The 19,811-nt window shown below is 42.9% G+C and overlaps 1 protein-coding gene across 1 annotated transcript in view; it reads left to right on the top strand.

The window, feature by feature from the left end:
- The window catches only part of llgl1 (LLGL scribble cell polarity complex component 1), a 43,320-nt gene extending 23,617 nt beyond the window's left edge, over nt 1–19,703 (top strand). The window contains exons 7-24 of the mRNA XM_030058361.1: nt 754–889; nt 1,514–1,568; nt 1,786–1,940; nt 2,837–3,057; nt 4,185–4,252; nt 5,548–5,722; nt 8,064–8,168; nt 8,370–8,662; nt 8,867–9,017; nt 9,100–9,238; nt 9,613–9,926; nt 11,232–11,423; nt 11,661–11,733; nt 12,342–12,456; nt 12,734–12,798; nt 13,842–13,977; nt 14,231–14,313; nt 16,950–19,703. Of these exons, the coding sequence (XP_029914221.1) occupies nt 754–889; nt 1,514–1,568; nt 1,786–1,940; nt 2,837–3,057; nt 4,185–4,252; nt 5,548–5,722; nt 8,064–8,168; nt 8,370–8,662; nt 8,867–9,017; nt 9,100–9,238; nt 9,613–9,926; nt 11,232–11,423; nt 11,661–11,733; nt 12,342–12,456; nt 12,734–12,798; nt 13,842–13,977; nt 14,231–14,309 (2,472 nt within the window). The 3' untranslated portion in view covers nt 14,310–14,313; nt 16,950–19,703. The remainder of the gene's footprint in view (nt 1–753; nt 890–1,513; nt 1,569–1,785; nt 1,941–2,836; nt 3,058–4,184; nt 4,253–5,547; nt 5,723–8,063; nt 8,169–8,369; nt 8,663–8,866; nt 9,018–9,099; nt 9,239–9,612; nt 9,927–11,231; nt 11,424–11,660; nt 11,734–12,341; nt 12,457–12,733; nt 12,799–13,841; nt 13,978–14,230; nt 14,314–16,949) is intronic.
- Nucleotides 19,704–19,811: the final 108 nt, after the last annotated feature.

Below are 19,811 nucleotides of genomic sequence, written 5' to 3'. Positions count from 1 at the left end.
TTATAATATCTTATTCTTTTAATCTTCTTCCTACAATGTTGAAATAATAAGGCACAGAGTACAATGACAAGCATGTACATACCAATGCAAGGCATCAAACAGTGTTGGCCACCCTCCTCCAAGCAGCTGGCTGCTCAGACAGGCCTTGCACTCTAATTTGGTGCATCAGCCGTACTGATTTATCTCCAAATGCTTTCGGGAGGAAATGCATTCAAACATATAGTGGAGGACGGCACACAGACCTGTCTTTTACTTCTTTTTCTTCCATTTGCAAACAGATGCCCAGCGTTTTGGGCTCATGGCTTCATCAGGGGCAAGACAGAAGATATCTCCAAAACAATTTATATATCTCTGTGGAAGACATTTCTGGATCATTACAATAATTACATTTTCACATCACTTATGTAGTACAGAATTTAAATTGTTTGGGGTTGAGGTGCGGCTTTTAGTTGGAGGTAATACATTAACATTGTTCCCTGTACTCCAAAAATGTAATTGTACTTTAGAGCCACTTCTGAGAAATCAAGCTCCCATGGGTTATGACGACTCATGTACTGAAAAGTAAACCTCAGATTCTGCAGTCATGTGATTTGGTCTAGTCTTTGTGTTTGTCTGTGTGTGTGTTTATGTTTTTGTGTATATCTGTGCACATCTATGAAGTAGATGAAGCAGCTACAATGCTATTTTATCCTTAAATGTCTTCATACTGTGTTGAATCTCTGCAATGTTATTGTGTGTTTTGACCCCCTGCAGCAGCTGGAGAGTCTGGTGTGGGAACGTTCTGGAAACTCGTTTGTTAGTTCCCATAGTGATGGGGGCTACTCTGTGTGGGCTGTTGCCAGCGGCAACCCCTACACTCACCAACCAGTGTCTTCCAGTATCCCATATGGTGAGATACACACACACACACAGTGATGTTACTCAGCTAATGTGTGTCTGGTGGTTGTGTGTTCTAAGGCGTTAAAAGGCAGATCTTCATGGAGGTCTGATACTCACTCATGCCTCTGGGCTGGTGGTGTCAGGGCTGAGAGTCGGCAGACTGATTTCACTCCTCAGTAAAATCACACATTAAAATTTAACTGATAAGTTCCTCCCATGGTTCAAAGGTGTCCTTATCATTGAAATAATCTGATTTAGTGTTTGGCTGGAATGAAAACCTGCATGCTCTTGGCCCTCCATGGCACATATGGTTTGACATTGTTGTAAAACAGTGGATCAAAAAAGTGCTTCTTTAGGAATTGACTCTCACAAGGAGGCATTTTCAACTAATTTAGGAGGAGAAATACCTCTGTTCCTCTCAGTGGTCTCAGTATTTATCTCCTCTCTGCTTCTCTCTGCTCCCCTCTGCCTGTTTCATGTCTTGCCTCTGTCTCCTTCATAGATTGGTCTCATGTGTTCCTGATGCTTCATCTGTTTAGACCTCAGGGCCTTTTTGGAAGTCTAAAACGTTCAGAGTCTGATCAATCATCTGTTATTGTTTTGTGACTGAGCACTTCCTGGTTGTCTGTCACAGGTCCATTCCCCTGTAAGGCCATCAACAAGATCCTGTGGAGGACAGCACAGTCAGGGTGAGGGGTTAGCTGCTATTTTGTTTTGTACACTATTTTTCCAGTTTGAGTGCATCCAGTCCCTGCTCCCCACTGGGTGACTTTGACCACAGTGCCAGTAAATTGTTACTCGGAAATTCCTCTTGAAGAAAGTGTGCCTCTACTTTGTTTTTGTATAGTTATGTTGAAATCACAGCACAAAGAAATCATCTCTCCTGCTGTCCTTCTGTCTCTCCAGTTCTCCAGTGCTGTTGTACAGTGGAGGGATGCCGAGGGCCAGCTACGGTGACCGCCATTGTCTGACCATCCAGCAAGACAAAGAGCACGTCACCCTCGACTTCACATCCAGAGTCATCGACTTTTTCACTGTCCACAGTGTAGAGCTAGAGAAAGGTGAGGAGCCGCCCAACATGGAAGATGTAAACGATGTTGTAAGTGCTAAGAGGTTAAAAACACTGATTACTGCCTGGGGAGGCCTGGGTGGCAAGAGTGAATGAGAAATGCTTTCCTGTCACTGATCAGCTGCCATAATAGAAACAGTTCAGCCAACATTCAAATAAAGATATTTCCTTATTTAACCCGAGTGCAGTCAATATAGAGAGTTTCTGTGTGATTTGGCAAGATTTCCAGTGTGCCATGATCTTTCCTATCTCACGTCAAGTATGAATTAGTGGCTTGTAGATATTAGTTTCCCAGTATCCATAGTTCCCAAAAAAGGTTTTCTCTGAGGATGTGGGATTACGATGGGGGTATCTGTGTCATTGTTTTTGGAAAGAGCTTCTGTTAAGTTTTTCACATGTACATTTTTGACAGTTTGAGCTCCACAAAAGAACGCCCCTCTGGCCCCATTGTACTGGGATGACAAGGAAGATTGTGGCAGCCTGGAAACCTCACCAAATCACACACAAACTGTTTGGGTGGATAAGCATTTTGGGTGAACAGTTCCTTTGAAATGCCTAGAGCATAGTAGTTGTACGACAGGAGTTGGGTATTTATTTTATTTTAGTTTTTTGCATATCCTAAAATCAATGAGTATCTAATTGCTATAGGGCAAATATGGATAAAAGCGCCTTCCAAATGACTTAAGCTTCATTATGTATAGATTCTTGATGGGGTTTTCTTTGTTGTTTAGAAATTCATTTGTATTGAGTTTTTTTGTAAGTACTGTAGGGTCAAATGGTATTGAATAAAATAAAGTGCTGTCACAGAAAATACCTGGAGGAAATCTCAATATATGAATGTCTGCCTCCTCTCCCTTCAGACCTCTGTCCTGTCTCTCCTTCTTGTAGAGTTCGACGACCCGTCGGCCTTGGTGGTCCTATTAGAGGAGGAGCTGGTTGTTATTGACCTGCAGACTCCCGGGTGGCCCTCTCTGCCCACGCCCTACCTGGCTCCTCTCCACTCCTCGGCCATCACCTGCTCCTGCCACGTGTCCAATGTTCCCCCCAAACTCTGGGAGAGGCTGGTCAACGCTGGAAAAGCCCAGCAAGGCCAGCAGCACACGCACAGGGTGAGAGGCACAGCTGAATCAGTGAATCAGCTGCCAGATTCATATTAAACCCATTTTCAGACTCACACATGGTTAGAGGAACATTTTGGTGTGAAGAAAAAAAAGATTGCACAGATTTACATTGGGGATCATAATTTCATTTTCACTGGAGTACTGTTGTGTCTGAGGACAGACCTTCACAGAACAACAGGAATATTCAGAGAATCAATTCATTGCTGCCAACAGTGCAACTGAATCACAGGGTATTGTAATGGTATGGGTATGTAATCAGCTCAACCCGAATGGAGCTTTAACTGTAGTATCATCGGTAACCAGACCAGGTTATGCATGCATGTTCCTGTAGCCACTGACAAACACACACAAGCACACACACAGATAGAAATAGATTACTGTGTCTTCTTTGGCTTCCTATCAAATCACCATCGAGTGCACTTGTCAAAGTTCAGCTGTTGTGGAGCTGACAGGCTTCAGTCTGGAGCTATCCACAAGCCAAGAAGCATTTTTTTCTGTTTTTTTAAAGCTTGAAGCAATGTAAATGGAGTAAAGACAGCTAAATTGTGGGGAAGGTTTGGTGGATCCTTGTGGGTCAATAATTTGAATCAGTTTAGATTGTGTACCTGCTGGCTACTTGTAGATAAACTTTATACTATGTGAGTTCAGAGACTGGAAGCTAGTCAGCTATGAGGAGGCTTGACAGGAGCTTGACCATCAGTCTACTGGTAGGGTGTTAACTTTAAGAGCAGGTGTTGGCAGTTAAAGGCTTTGCAGGGGCTTTGTAGCATAGATCAGCTGTTTGATCAGGGGCAGATTGGACTAACACACTCACACACACACAGCTGGTACAATCATATATCATAGCTGTTTGTCTACGTGAGGCCAAGCCAGAAAAGTTGGCACCACAACAGAGCAAACAGACTAGAAGAGCTGTGAACTGTGGAGGCCAGAATCTGTGTGGATGTTTGTTGGTGTGTGTGTGTCAAAGCTAGTGAGCTTTGAGCTGTGGTCATGACAAAGGGAAGAGAGGCAGGAAACTCTGCTGTCAAGTGTAATGCTACATTTTTCTCTCAAAGTGTTGCTAAGTGATGGAGTCTTAACTTTTCTCCAACCTGACTTCTTTGTCTTTTTAGAGCTGGCCCATATGTGGAGGGAAAAACATGGCCCCTCTACCCAAACAACAGGAGCTGCTATTGACGGGGTACACACACACACACACACACACACACACACACTCAGGCTAGGCTCACACTACAGCTGAAACTGTTCAAGGTCTGTTATCTTCAATCACGTGGCTCAAGTTTGATGTTTTGTAATCAGTGTGATCAGCAAAAAGCTGCATGCAGTCTTTTTTTCTTTCAATTCTGATCAATACCACATGCATGTGTGGTACAAATTCAGAAGCAGAGGTAAGCAGACTACATGCAACTTATATTTGAGCACTGACGTCAGAGTCTGTCAGCATTTCAGTGACAAGGAAAACTTGCACTGTTCACTTGAGACTGTTGTCATAATTTTGCTGCCCACATCAGTTGGGCCGAGGCAGCCTTTGCAGAGAGGACACAAGGCACGACAGCAGAAAGCAAAACAGACAACTTCACTGAGTTTTAAATGAACTGAGGCAAGAATGCCAGAGCCACATACCATAACTCTGAAACCAGCTGGAAGAATGTAGGTGTAAAAAAGGATGTGATATATTTTGTTAGTGTTCCTCAGCACATGCAACTCTGACATCAGTGTCAGTTCATATTAGTATCATATAGGGCTGGGCAATATGTCGATATATGTCGATATTAAGATATGAAACTACATATCCTTTATATTTTGGGTATTGTGGTGATAGTGTGTTGTTGTTTTCTGCTTTTAAAGGCGGTCTTACACAGCCTTTCCACAATTTTCTGAACTGTTAGACTGCTGTAATACTAACTTTATTTATATAGCACCTTTCCAAACCAAGGTTACAAGGTGCTTGTAACAAGGTTGGTTACAAGGTTGGTTACAAGGTGCTGTAGTTGTTATGTTACTTGCCTCCACCTGCTTGGTCATTACATCCATATTACTAATGATTGTTTATCAGAAATGATTTGTGTATAAATATTCTTATGAAAGCATCAATAGTCACCCCTGCAATATCATCACAATATCTATCAAGATATTTGGTCAAAGATATTCATTATTTTTGTCCATGTCATCCAACTGTAGTATTGAATATTCATTAAGTTTGAGAATGCATATGAAATGTCATCCAAAAACAAACCAGTACATGAGCAGCAATTTGGAATGTAACATCTAGCAAGGCCCTATGATATGATCACAGCCATAATCACACATGCATACACAAATGCATACAGTAGATACATGGACATACTAACATGCATGCACGCATAGTTGATTGATTTTTACTGGAATCCTTTTGAATTATGGGTTTGTTAATTGCTAATTGAAATTAGATGCTATGTAGATTAGATTCTATGTTGTTTTTTCTTCTGTGTACAGACATGAGGATGGTACAGTGCGTTTCTGGGATGCATCAGGCGTCGCTCTTACTCCAATATACAAGCTCAGTACAGCCAGCGTCTTCCACACCGACTGCGACCCTAGCGACGACCCCCAGGACCCTAGCAACGACCCCGACGCTCAGCAGGAGGAGGAGTGGCCTCCCTTCAGGAAGGTGAGAGCTGAGAAAGAGGAAGAAGAGAGAGTTAAATCTTTCCTCCTCTCAGCACCAGGTCCGCAATCTCATTTTACAGGCAGCGGGAATGAAAACAATCTGTTTAACACACACGCACACACAGTCAGCCGGTCCTGTAACTCTACATCTGTGGCCTGATTTTCCCATCTGATTGTTTTCATGTGTTTGGTGTTTCAGACAGACCCACCCCATTGTTCCCTTTTATAAAAACTCGACTCTTAACAAACCACAGTCTGATTCAGTTTTAATGGCTGCTGTTATGCTCAGAATTGGACACTGAAACAAACTGATTCAGCACTGGGAGGCAGAACTTGGTGTCAAGGGGGTAAATCTGGGCCGGCAGCCTTCGCTGGATGTTGGCAGGAAGTGGAGATGGGTCATGAAGCAATTCACAAGATGAATATTTAAATAAACTGGCTCAGCGGTCGGAATAGTTTCTCAATGTTTGGGGCACACGTCCAAGCTAAGCATAAAGCATTTGGGATCTCCTTTCTAGATGACAGGGATTACAGTGACTTCAAATAAGTTGACTGATGAAATATAGCTGTCTTTTTTTTTTTTTTTTTTTTTTTTTTTTTTTTTTTAAATATAATAATTTCAAATATCGCAGAATTGCACATTTGACAAAAGCTACCAAAATATCATATTTGATTTTGTCCATATTGCATAGCCCTACTAGAATCATCATACTGATGTGATTGTATGCATCAAAGGGTAAAATCAAGCATTTATGAAGTACTTTAGAGAAGATTTCCAAATATTGAGAGATATATTGGGTATCGTTATATAATCTAAAAATATGGTTATATTATTTATAGACCTTATTGCCTGGCTAACCAATGCTGTGTGTGTTTTTATTAATTACTTTATTTTTTGCCTCTAAATTCTAGTTCATTTGAAATGAGGGCGCCTCTTTCATTTTTTCCTCCTTTTTATGTCTTCATGGCAGCGACAGCTGTAGCTGGAGGCGATAACCCAGGAATGCTTTGACATCCACTTGGACTTTAAGGTTGAACTGATTACATTTTGGCGGTCAAAGGTCAAGGGCACTGTGATCTCACAAAACATGTCTTTGCCCATAACTCAACAATTCATCCACTAGTTATGACAAAGTTTTACACAAATGGCTAATAGGATAACATGATGAAGTGATGACATTTTATATCCAAAAGGTCAAAGGTCAGCTTCACTGTACAGCATGACGGTCTGCAGAAACACTTTTCTGCAGACGCAGTATTTCTAATTTCTTTTTTTTTTCTTTTTTTTTTTTTTGGCTGTCACTAAGATGAGTTTAGAAAGTTGAAATGTACAAGTCACCTGAATGGTTTATAGTCTGTAGTACATTATATATGAGGAAACTGATAGAATAAGTGGGAAAGAAAGTATAGAATATCATGGTTTTTAGTGATGAGTTTTACAGTGGTAAGCACAGGAAAGTAGGCTTTACTGTGTCCACACGCGTATACGCACACACACACACACACACACACACACACACACACACACACACACACACACACACGCACACACACACACACACCTATTAGGACTGCTTTCCCATTCCTTTTACGATCCTCCTTTATCTTTTTCTCTCCCGCTCTCCCCTCCACCTTTCCTCCTGTAACCAGGGATAACAGAGCTGCATGTTCAGGAATGTGCCCCTCATATGGGATGAAAAGCCTTTCCCTTTTTCCTCTGTAATGAAAACCAGACCCCTTAGCCCTCTCTCTCTCTCTCTCTCTCTCTCTCTCTCTCTCTCTCTCTCCCTCTCTCTCTCTCTCTCTCTCTCTCTCTCTCTCTCTCTCTCTCTCTCTCTCTCTCTCTCTCTCTCTCTCTCTCTCACCCTCTCTATGTGTGTCTGAGTGACCTACCTCTGTTACTTCTTGTTTTGCCAAGACACAACTTCCATACGAGAGGGATTCTACTGGAATTCCTACTTTGTGTGTGTGTGTGTGTGTGTGTGTGTGTGTGTGTGTGTGTGTGTGTGTGTGTGAGTGTGTGTGTGTGTGAGAGATATTAATGTCCATGTTCTCCTGTGTATGTATGAAGGAAGGGGCGGATTGTCCAGGCATTAAGAGGAGAATGTTAGGAGAGTTTTTGAAAACAGAGAGGCCACTGCAGGAGCCAGAAGAGGAGGAAGAAGGCATTTTGACATTCATATGACCCGGCCAGAATGTGTAGAAGGTGTCTTGAAGGATGTGCCATCTTATCGGACTGCTGTGGTTGATGTTATTTCACCATGTCTAAATGAAGAAACCTGTGTACTGTTTGATTGTTGTTCTTCCTGTTAATATATATGTGTGTGTGTGTGTGTGTGTAGGTGGGCTGTTTTGACCCGTACAGTGATGACCCCAGGCTGGGCATCCAGAAGATCAGCCTGTGTAAATACAGCAACAAGCTGGTGGTGGCTGGAACTGCTGGACAGGTAAAGCTGGACATGGACAAGTGTGCACTGTATTCTCTCTGCACCAACTAAACAGAGCCTAACTCCCCTGTAATTCCTGCCTCTCTCTCTCTCTCTCTCTCTCTCTCTCTCTCTCTCTCTCTCTCTCTCTCTCTCTCTCTCTCTCTCTCTCTCTCTCTCTCTCTCTCTCTCTCTCTCTCTCTCTCTCTCCCTTCTCTCCAGGTGATTGTTCTGGGTCTGAGTGACGAGCGTTCGGACCACCTGGTGGACGTGTCAGTGGTCGACCTGCTGCAGGACCGGGAGGGCTTCACTTGGAAGGGTCACGACAGGCTGGAGCCACGCCTTAAACCCGCCCCCTTCCCCCCAGGATTCCAGCCGTTGGTGCTTGTCCAGTGCCTGCCTCCAGCCTCTGTCACCGCGGTAACGCTGCACGCCGAGTGGAATCTGATCGCCTTCGGGACGAGTCATGGCTTTGGGCTGTTTGACTACCACAGACGCAATGCCGTGCTGGCCAGGTGAGGACACACACACACACACACACACACAACAAATGTTATTCTGTGTTTTAGAAGAATACCACCTAATTGAAATACAGACCTCTCTTAAGAAGTGACAAATCAATTGAACAGCTCATCGACCAAACTTTTGCACATCCATAATATTGATAACTGAGCTATGTACCAAAAAGCAACATACCACCCCTCTTTCCTTCCCCGTAGGTGTACCCTGCACCCTAATGACTCCCTGGCGATGGAGGGTCCTCTATCCAGAGTCAAGTCCCTGAAGAAGTCCCTACGACAGAGCTTCAGACGCATCCGCAAGAGCAGGGTGTCGGGGAAAAAACGCGCCATCAGCACACCTACTAGCAAGGTAACTTTGTCTCTCCGCCTCTGATATTCTCTAGCAGAAGGAAGAAAACATACAGGAACTGTTTTCCACATGTTGCGTGCAGGTCCAGGAGGCTAACGCTGCCTTAGCGGAGCAGGAGGAAGTGGCACCGGTACAGCGGAGGATTGAACCGCGGTCAGCGGACGATTCGCTGTCTGGAGTGGTCCGATGTCTGTGTTTCGCCGACACCTTCCTACGAGACGGTCCGTTTATTTATTTGTTTGAAATTTGGATTAAACCTGGAGAACTTTATTTTCAATCATTTAAAAAAAAAATAGTTTTAGGAAGGTTTAATTCCTGAATTTAATTCTGAATTCCGTTTTTTTTTTTTTTTTTTTAAACTTAAGTAACTAGTTCTTCACCAGACACAGTATATATTTTCCATTGTTTTCCCATTATTGTTGTCTTGTGACATTTAAATGGGTCATGGAAATTCCACATTTTAATCAACAGCCATGGGGAAATCTGTGAATTTTCCATCTGACATAGAGTGAGAACCCTGAATAAAATGTATATTATTCCAGTTTTCAGTCCGTGAATTACCTGACTGAAGAGTATCTACTGTATTTCTCTTCAGGTACGCACCACGGCCCCACATTATGGGCGGGCACCAACTCGGGCAGCGTGTATGCTTACGCTCTGGAGGTGCCTGGCGTGGGCTTGGGGCGTGTGTGTGAGCGGAGCGGGGCAGGTGAGGGCAGTGCGTGTGCAGAGGCGGTACTGGGTAAAGAGATCCAGCTGATGCACCGGGCGCCCGTGGTGTCCATCTGCGTGTTGGATGGCCGGGGGAAACCCCTGCCCGACCCGTACGAAGCCTCCCGGGACCTCGCCACTGCACCAGACATGACCAACGCTCACTCTGTGCTCATCGCCTCGGAGGAACAGCTGAAGGTAGAAAATGAAAAAGAAACCGCAATAATGCATTCTCACACTCACAGATATACATTTATTTTTCTAACTAATGTTTGACTGATGGATTGATTTTGTTAATTTAGCAGGGACATTTGCGCATTTATCAGCACTCAAATGGTGAAAGCACTGGAATGTGATGTTTTTTTTTTTTTATTAGTTTTATGTTTGTTTCAGTTGAGAGCCAAGTTTCAAAGACAGAAAAATATCTATTGTATTAAAGGACATGTGGCACTGTAAAAGCCACTAGAGCATGGCACTAACACTGTTTTGGTTAAAATAAAAATAAAAATGAAAACAAAATAGCTTCTGGCAGTGTGCAGTGCATGTGCCTCACATTTTCCAATTACCCATGGTTAACTAGCTGCTGATAGTGTGTGGGGGGGGGTCCACATCGATTTTTCCAGTGCATGTACAATGGAAAATAGCACAAGATTTTTTTTTTTTTTTTTTCAGCTATCTTAAAACATCAATAATAAGCACCAAGTTTTGGAGTCAGTCCCTCAGAATTAAAGAGCTGCCAGTTTTCATCAGCTTTCAACCATCATACAATCATTTATAATCACAGAGTGTTTTGAGCAGAAGTGCAGCTCACATCTTTCAGCTTGGGGAAAAAAATGACCACACTACAGTCACAGCTATCACTCTCTCTACTCTGTGCTGTGGGAGTTGTTGAAAGCCATTCTGGGAAATGTAGGAAAACACTAATTGAAGGAAACATAGATGAGTCAGGTTGAGGGAAAGTGGATACACTTAAAAAAAAAAAAAAAAAAACAGCACTTACCAGCACTTAAAAATCACTCTATGTAGGGCTAAGCAATATGGCCAAAAAATAAAATCCAGATTTTTTTTTTCTCACTTAATGATTACATCAAGATTTTTCTTGTTTTTCACCAACTTCCACTACCTGATGGCAGTCTTTGCAGACACTATCATGTGATCGGTGATTCAGACATTCATTTCTGGGCATGCATGTTCTGTATCTGTTATGTAGATGAATTAATCTGTTTCAATTCAGACATTTATTCATTAAAAGCATAAATTTGAATTAATCAATTTATTCATTTATTACCCAGCCATAACTTTATATATAGAATTTCCTACTTAGGCTTCCGATGCTAAAAATGTTTGTCCTTCTCTGTAAGTTGCAGCAAAGTTGTAAGATGGGGATTTAATATTTCACGAGCATTAAGGTTTTGAATCTTGCTTATTTATTTACTTAATGTTTATTTATAGTGACAGATTCATGGACATTGAACATTATCGATCCCTCTGCTCTCCCTCCAGGTGTTCTCTCTCCCCAAGGTGAGCGCTAAGACCAAGTTCAAGCTGACGGCCCACGAAGGCTGCCGGGTGAGGAAGGTGGCCATGGTGGTCTTCAGCTCCACCGCCCAGGAAGACTACAGCGAGCACACACTGGTGTGTCTCACCAACCTGGGAGACATGCACCTCTTCAGCATACCGGGCCTGCGACCACAGGTGGGGCTGGGGAGGAAGACTGTGTGTGTTTTGTGCTTTTGCGAGGAAGAGATGCACAGTCCTGACTTATGTACTTGGAAAATATGTGAATGTATAGTGTGTATGTCTGTGTTTCAGCTGTCTTTACACTGAATTTGTTGATTGCTGTGCATGATTTGCATCTTTAAATAAACTGATCATTGTGTTGTATTATCAGATATTGCTCTGAGGTTTGACATCTCTTTTGTGTGTCCTCAGGTGCGCTATGACTGCATCCGGAAAGAAGACATCAGCGGCATTGCATCCTGTGTCTTCACAAAGAATGGACAAGGTGAGGAGAAAAAGTCACACGAGGCCACAAACACAGGACTGCGTCTCTCAAATTGAAGGCCTACTCACTCTAATTGAATCAGTCAATATCTCTCACTCATTCACACACCTCATGTCAACAGGACACAGCATTTTGCTGCTATCTTGCATCTACAGTTCAATATATTTATGATTATAGACCTTTGTCATGGACTTTTGTGATTAAAATCAGGGTGAAAAAAAATCAGGAGTGAACAAGTTCTTTTGACAATATTATTTTTATTGCAAGAGGATGTCAGGGAGGGACAGAACACAGCAAGAGACTGTTCAAAAGTAGGCAGCTTGAACCTTAACAAATGAAGGCTGTTGCGTACTCGATGTAGCTGGTGAAGTAATCCACTGTCAAATATTTTGTACATAAGCTTCAGCTGTCACAAATTTCAGATTCTTAAAAATGATTGAATTCCAGTTGGGATGTTATCATGAAGGTTTTTATGGTGCCAAAAGTCCAAAATGGTTCACTTTGGAAGTTGTGAAATTGTGGAAGGTTTTATATGATGAAATCGTGTGTGTGTGTGTGTGTGTGTGTGTAGAGTTACATCTAACTTTTGTGTGTTTTTTCCCATTCAGGGTTCTACCTGATCTCTCCTTCAGAGTATGAGAGGTTCTCCCTGTCTGCTAAGGTCCTCACTGAGCCACTCTGCTCGATTCACCTGGACCGACCGCTGGAGCCCACACCTGCCAGGTAACACACACACGCACAGTAAGCAAGTAGAGTGTTTAGATATACAGTTTCTGTTGGTTTTTCATAGGCAATTTAAGTTTTGTACTTGTGCCCAATCATGTTCCTGTTGTCCCTACTACATGCCTACTATTTCATCTTTGGTAACCACCAACTTGAGGTACTAAGCTCCATGTGAAACTAAAGAAACATGCTCTCACTTTATTTGTTACTGTTAGTGCTTTGTTATTACTCCCACTGCTGCTGAAAGTAAATGATGTGTGCCAATGTGTCTCCTCAGTGATGGTCCAGCAGCACAACCCCAGGCCAATGGAACCCACAAGAACCAGACGAGTCAGGCTGAGGGTGGGTCTGGATACACACATGCACACACACACACACACACACACACACACGCACACGTCTGCTTTGTTATTTTTCTCATTTTCTTTTTGCCCCCGCGTCTGTCTTTTCTCTCCTCCCCCTTGCTTTTCTTCTCTTCTTGTTATTTCTCTTGATCACTCTCTCCTCTCCCCCTCTTTCTCTGAACCTCTTAAACCCTCAGCAGGCCTTGTAGGGGTTCCCCTTTGGTCTCCATGGTAACCATTCAGAATGCCCCAGTTGCTGCTCCTGCCCACAGCTCCTTTCCTTAGCAGGAAATGACGGTTGCCGTGGAGACCAGAGTAGGGTTTGTTTACGTCCTGGTGGGCCTGTCACCTTGCAGTCCCTCCAAACAACTGGCCACGTTGGCAGCAAAGAAACGTAACATATTTTCTTTTAACGCTTTTTTTTTGGGGTTTTTAGCTCACAACAATCTTTTATGTGCTAATTCAGACATCAAAATGAATCTTTACAAGATACAAAAAATAGATGGACTCACAAAGGCTTGGCAAGTGTTTTCCCTTTTCTCTTTGATGGCGAAGGTCTTTAGGGTGCCTCCTCCACTTGACAAATGCTTTTGATTTAAAGTGGCGCCTCTGCCACAAGTTGTTAGGTTTGCAAAAAGAAGAATTCATGACCTAACAGAGAGGAGCTGACCTTTTTGGAAAGGGTGTTCTTATAAATGTTGTTTTCACCCTCAGTGGAGTTCAGTTTAGGAATTGCTTTGGACTGTTGAAGTGAAAATACAGTGATAGTGCCACTTCTTTTTTTTTTCTTTTTCTTTTTCTTTTCTTTTTTTTTTCTTTTTTTTTTTTTTTTTTGTTTGATTTGTTTTTACCTTGCATAAGACATTTATGTGATTCAAAACTGATTCTGAGAAACTGAGGCAAGTTATTATTGTACAAACTACTTGCCAGAAGTGTTTGGGGGTATAATTTGAGACCATGTGAATCATTCCATCACCTCAGCAAAGGCTAGCCCTCACTTCTGCACCTTGAACGTTGAATCTCTGCCCCTCTCCCTCCCAGGACAAACAGAGGAGCCCCCGAGCACCCTGTCCTCCCCCCTCCTGGACACCCCGCTGGACTCACCCCTCAGCTGTGCTGACCTCACCCTCGACTCCACCGGAGAGCTCACCGTGGAAGACGTCAGGGATTTCCTAACGTAAGACATACACCACGAATATTTCTCTTGCATCCCATTCAAATTTTGGTGAGCACAGGCAAGAGTTTATCAACGGACAGATATTTCTGGGGGCAACAGGAGAGGATCTATAATTTAGTTTCTCGCACATACACACAGTGCAGTGGAGTGAAAGTACACTTAAACACAAATCAACACAGTGTGCATAGATTTACAGCATTATTTTTAACCGTATTCCCAAGCAAGTACTTACTCTGTAACTGTTTGTGTGCAGCACTGTGGACGAGGCAGAGAATAACCTGAAGAACATCAAAGAGGAGGAAGGACGCTCCACTGGTATCCTCATCAACTGAACAGGTGAGAGAAACACACATGCACACACACACACACAAACAGATATACAAGACTGGGAACATGTAAAAGCACAATTACTCATTCATATATTTTAATGCACACACATTCCTCCATATTCACATACACTATGCAAGTAGATGCATATGAAAAGCAACACATTTTTCTGGACACACACTTACACACAGACATTCCTCCTCACAGCACACTCACACACACACTCACAGCAGCCGGGCGTACAAGACTAGGTACGCATTCAGACACGCCCTCGCACACACAGACACCTGTTTCTAATGGAGCCGGTCCAGAGTGTGCAAACTTCAAAGCGTGGTTCTGTCTGAGCGCCGCATTCCAATAACAAGCCCTCCTCCTCTCCGTCTTCCAAAACTTCCCCCTCCCGTGGCTCGTCCTCCTACCCTCTGTCTTTGGGAGACTACTGAAGCAGAAATGATTTTCCATCAAGGGAGACACACTTAAGTGTTTTTCACACTATATGTTTCTTAGCCTCAGGTTATTCTCAGGATTAATTTAGCTCCTTTACTCACGGCGCCTCTTTACCCAGGGTTGATCTCTAGAATTGTGTTAGCAAGGGGCCAGCCATAGAAATGTATGGGGCTAACCTTTTAACAACAGCAACAGAGAAAAATAGAGCAGTAACACACAGGAGGATGGAAAATGAGCCTAGGTGCACATGTTTTCAGAAGGTACTCGTGTGCTGGGAACCAGTTTCCTTCAAAATAGTGTACATATAAGACATGTCTGGGGGGGGAAAGATGAAGAACTAGGTCCTTGGTTACAGAAATTTGGCGAAGGAAACAGTTAATCATGCTTTAAGGGAATTATGAGCACAGTTGGAACACATACTTGAATCAATTTTGAGATTGCTTGGCTGAAACTGCCCACTGTGTGATAAGGTTCAAGGATAAAGCTACCATTAAATGCAGTGTCATAGGGGAGCTAAGAGTTATGACATGATGTATGATGACTATATAGAGGAATCTTATATGCTCAGTTAAAATAGCCTACACTGCACTCATAGGAGTCATAAATTGTCCGATGCTGCACACAAGTATCTCCCTCCTACTTGCTGCTGTTTCTCTTTCAACCATCTCGCACTCTCTTCTTCCCCCTGGTGGCGCTGTTTGAAAATACAGGTACTATATTAGAAATGATATGCACTTGCCAGAGTTATGTTTATGAAAGTATTTCCAATATTTCATCATGTGGACTGTTTATTATGTAATGTGTGTCAGCTGTGGCTGTTTGCCAGTAGAAGGAAGACGTTTTTAATATTACGGCATGAAGCTTAAATGGATCATAGCATCTATTTACAGCAGTTTGGTACTCACATGACATGGCTTTCAGAAGACTGGGTGTCAGGGTGAGATTCAGTTTCTCAAATATGGGGGTTGGGCTGAAAAAACCTGAAGGGAAAAAAAACATCTGAAAGGACCAGTTTTTAGATATTATGAAACCTATTAGAAGCTGGTTAACACCAAACATTCGTGTCAAAACTTAAAGCATTTGGGGGCGTTTCAGGCTATTTAACCCACCACTTGCTGACAAACCATGGAGCAGGGGGCGGCTTCTTCTCCTCTGCCTGTGAAAAGCAGGTTCCTGTTGCCTTGTTCACCTGTTCACATCCTACTCACCACTCAGGTCTGAGTCAGCACACTGGCTAAGGTTTCAGTATTTTGTAGAGCTTATAATTCTCAATCTGAACCCTATCGGGCTCAGATGATGTAATTATTCCAACAGGTACGATAGAGTCAGGCTCTGTGCTGCAATTGCAGGCGGGGTCATGCACTTCCACAGTTTGGGTCTATGTGAGTCATTTAAGAAGTGGAATAAATGCAATGATGACAAGTGAAAGCTAGATGCGGGAGGCTTTAGGAGATACTTGTTCTCTCCATTTGTCAGAAAAAACATGATACATGGTTTGATATCCCTATTTTTTTGTAACTTTGGGTTTTTTTTCCTAGTTTTTGGTGAGCAGGAATTTTGTGAAAAAAGAAATAAAAGCCAATCCTGTATATAGGCTGGGTACTTTTGATGATTGAAAAAAAAAAAAGAGAAAACCTTGGCTAATAATCAAAGTTTTATGGATTGCTAGTTATCCACTGTCATTGAACAAAAGTTGTGGTTACATTTGTCTTTTCAGTGCAACTTTTGTGATCGGGCATGCCAGATGGAAACTCATTATATGTAATGTGCAGTTTGCACCCACATGCTGTCCACACCTCATTGAGATCTGATCTCCATGCCAGGTAGGCCACTTCAGCATGCGGTCTGGCTGATGGCGTCCCAATGCGAGCAACATCCGATCTCCGAGCTTACAGGCTTGACAGTTGATGCATCCTGGTATGACCAGATGACAAAAGTCACATTGGAAAGACATGTGTAACCACGGTCACAGTGTCTGTCAAAGATTTAGAGTAGAGGATTCAACAATCTAGTATGGACACATGGTTGATGTTGACCCACGGACCAGTCTCTCAAAAAAAATCAGCACATTCCTTTAAGAGGTTTTGGTTTAAAAGCTGAGCTTTGTCCGTGTCTGTGAAACAAGCTCAGCATGTCTTAATGTGATGTGGTGTTTGTGATGGTGGTTGCTTATATTTTGTCCTTGTGATTGTTTGAAGTATTACAGGGAGGGGTTGAAGTGGTCTGGAGCAACATAACTGGATTGAATAACAGTTCCAAACTACAGATGAACAGAGACCAACATTTGGACGGATCAGCGGTGGAGTGGCCCCCTCCCTCCTCGAACTCTCCCAGTCACCCACCACCCCACTGTAGAGAAGCCCAGCCAGCACTCTTTTCCCATCATCCTCAGCTCTTTCCCATCAATCTGGCACAAACTGGGAGGAAAGCTCTTATGTGGGCAAAGGATAAAAACAGGAAAACTCTTTTTGGGGCACCTCTCACAGGAAGGACGATATCCCTACGTAACTTTGGACACATGGCATCACCTAACGGATTGAGACGCAGAGACACAGCAGTGACCACAAATGCCCAGCACAGCCTAGTTCTGGATGGACTGGTAGCTGATGACTCATTCCCGTTTTCAAGATCGGAGGCTAAAGTTTTCATCGCCCTTCTCGGCGGTCTGCATCGTCGGACCTCCTGCACCTTTGCCCCGGTGGCACTTCTCAGTTACTGGGTGCTCCTCAGCCAATCGAGGCAGTCAGGGTCAATGCCTCAGCCTATTAGGAAAGGGCTGCTTCTTTCTGATAAGGCGAATTAATGGTCATGTTTCTGTAGTTGTATTTTTTTATTAACAGAAGTGTTGTGCCATGTTGGAATCGTTTTGGGGTGCGTTTGAGGTCTCCCCACAGTTGGAACTGGAATCGGTGCTCAATTGCTAAATGCCCTTGTTAATAGCTGTGCATGCCAGTGGAAATACTGGATCGTGACGCACACCACACCACAGCCCTCTGAACCACCCCCGTTCATGAACTGAGAATCTCTAACAAAGACTGAAAGGGAACATTGTAGCGTTCAAGAGAGCAAGACTCTTTTTTTCGCAAAATGAAGTATTTTGAATATCTGAGTATCGGAGGTTGTAGCATTCCTCTTCTTCCTAGCCCAGGTGCCAGTGAGGGCAGTTGATTTGCCTTACCTAGTGTCCGGTGTGGGTGGGGTCTGGTGCCTTCGCAGCCACCCTGTTGTTCCTAAAGGGCCAAATCCTGTGCACTCATTTGCTTGGTGATAGAAGTCAAAGACGCCTAGAATTAGCACTGTTGAGGACTGAAGGACAATATGTTGTTGTCACGCACAAGCATACCATCTCCAAGGTTACCCAGCCATGTGTCTACTGGTGTTGTATCACATGAAGGAACAAACCAAGCACTGCAGAAATGAAGGTATTTTGTATCGAGAAGACTGATGCTCAGTTAAGATGTTTTGTATGGCTTTGGGGAAAGAAAAGGTATTTTATAATTCAGAGATATAATGGGCAGGGAAAGAAGAAATAGGGGTCAAGTTTTACGTTCTCTGTCTGGGCCAGACTGCTTTCAGAGGGAGGGAGCTGGGCTGTGAAGAGGGAGGGGAAGGAGGTGCATCTGTACGTCTCTTGGGGATTTGGATCAGACTTGGGTTGAATAATATTTCTGACATCTTTTGAAATACCTTTGGGCTTTGATCTGAGGCTTACCTTTAGTGCCAAATGGTTTGGCTGAGATCACAAGCACATTGCTGCTTGTGTTAAAATCAATTTGAAGATGTTTTAGTTAATTCTGTGTGCCAGGCAAAGTCAGTCAAGGCCAAATTAGCCCAGGTTTAAATTAATGTGATCTAATTTATATGAAAGTGAGGAGGTCAAAGGATTGGACAATGATATCGCTGGAGTATGACATGGAGGCTTCTTGGGACATCAGCACCTACTCTTTGGTTACTCGTCTTGGTGAGGTTTAAGGTCAATGTGACTGTGATCTGACAGATTAATATATCACAGCGATAACCTGCAGAAAGAGAGTTCTTCATGATTGGTGTTAGTGAGTCTTAATTAGGTTTCTGGTCATGTCCAGCACTGGTTGGGCAAAAAATCAGATGATGTGCATTTGCCTGTCTGGTTCTGTTCCAGTAGTGTAAAACAAAAGGAAGTAGTTGAGGGTAAAGGATGTAGTTGAAGTAGAGGTTGTTTTCAGATCATGTCAGGTCCTCCCTCCTCTGTTAAGTCCATTGACATCTCATGCAGGAATCTGTTTGCAGGAGGGAGACTCAGGGAAAAGTGGCAAGGGAAGCAAAGTCAGTCTGAGAAGGAAACGTAGTAAAATGTGCACTGAAATACACTCAGATGACATCGATGGGTTTCTGTGAAGCAGTGCATTCTGGGTAACTTTGGCTAGATATAAAGGAAAAGCTTGGATCCCCAGTATTTTAACCCCCTTTTTTTAAGTTTTACTGTGTATAAAAAAACAAAAAACAAAAACAAGATATATATCTATATATAGGTTTACAGCCTTGAAGAGACAGGTTTATTACACCGAGCTGACAATGGAATAGAACGTTAGAACCTTCTAGAACTTGTCCTAGCCTAGAAACCGCGCAGTATTCCATGCTTATTGATCACCTCATGTAAAAAAAATAAATAAATAAATAAGGGACCTCACTACTAACTTATGTAGCTCAGCCGATAGGAGTTGTGATGATAATGCCTTTTTATATGTTTTTGGTAGCTTTTTGGTTGGTGGGGGGTGGGAGGGGGTCTTGTTGACACACAAAAAATTAACCCTTTCATGCTACAGCTGGCACGATTTACCATATGGCTCCACCAACATGTTGAATTTGTTTCTACTCGGTCATTCATTTTGTGTGTAGGATTTTAATTGGGTCATTTAGCATTTGGCTGATGGAGAATTGTGAATGTTAATAAAGTATTTACTCTCTCAACAGGGCTCGTCTGCTGTGTAGTTTGTTTGGACATGATGAAACGGCAGAGTAGAGACCAACTGAACTAGTAAAGTAGTTCATGCAAGAAGGGGAGAACAATCAAATGAAGC

The sequence above is a fragment of the Myripristis murdjan genome, chromosome 8, assembly GCF_902150065.1.
Source record: "Myripristis murdjan chromosome 8, fMyrMur1.1, whole genome shotgun sequence".
Taxonomy (NCBI): domain Eukaryota; kingdom Metazoa; phylum Chordata; class Actinopteri; order Holocentriformes; family Holocentridae; genus Myripristis; species Myripristis murdjan.
The sequence above is the reverse complement of the archived record's forward strand: the minus strand, read 5'-3'. Positions and strand labels throughout refer to the sequence as shown.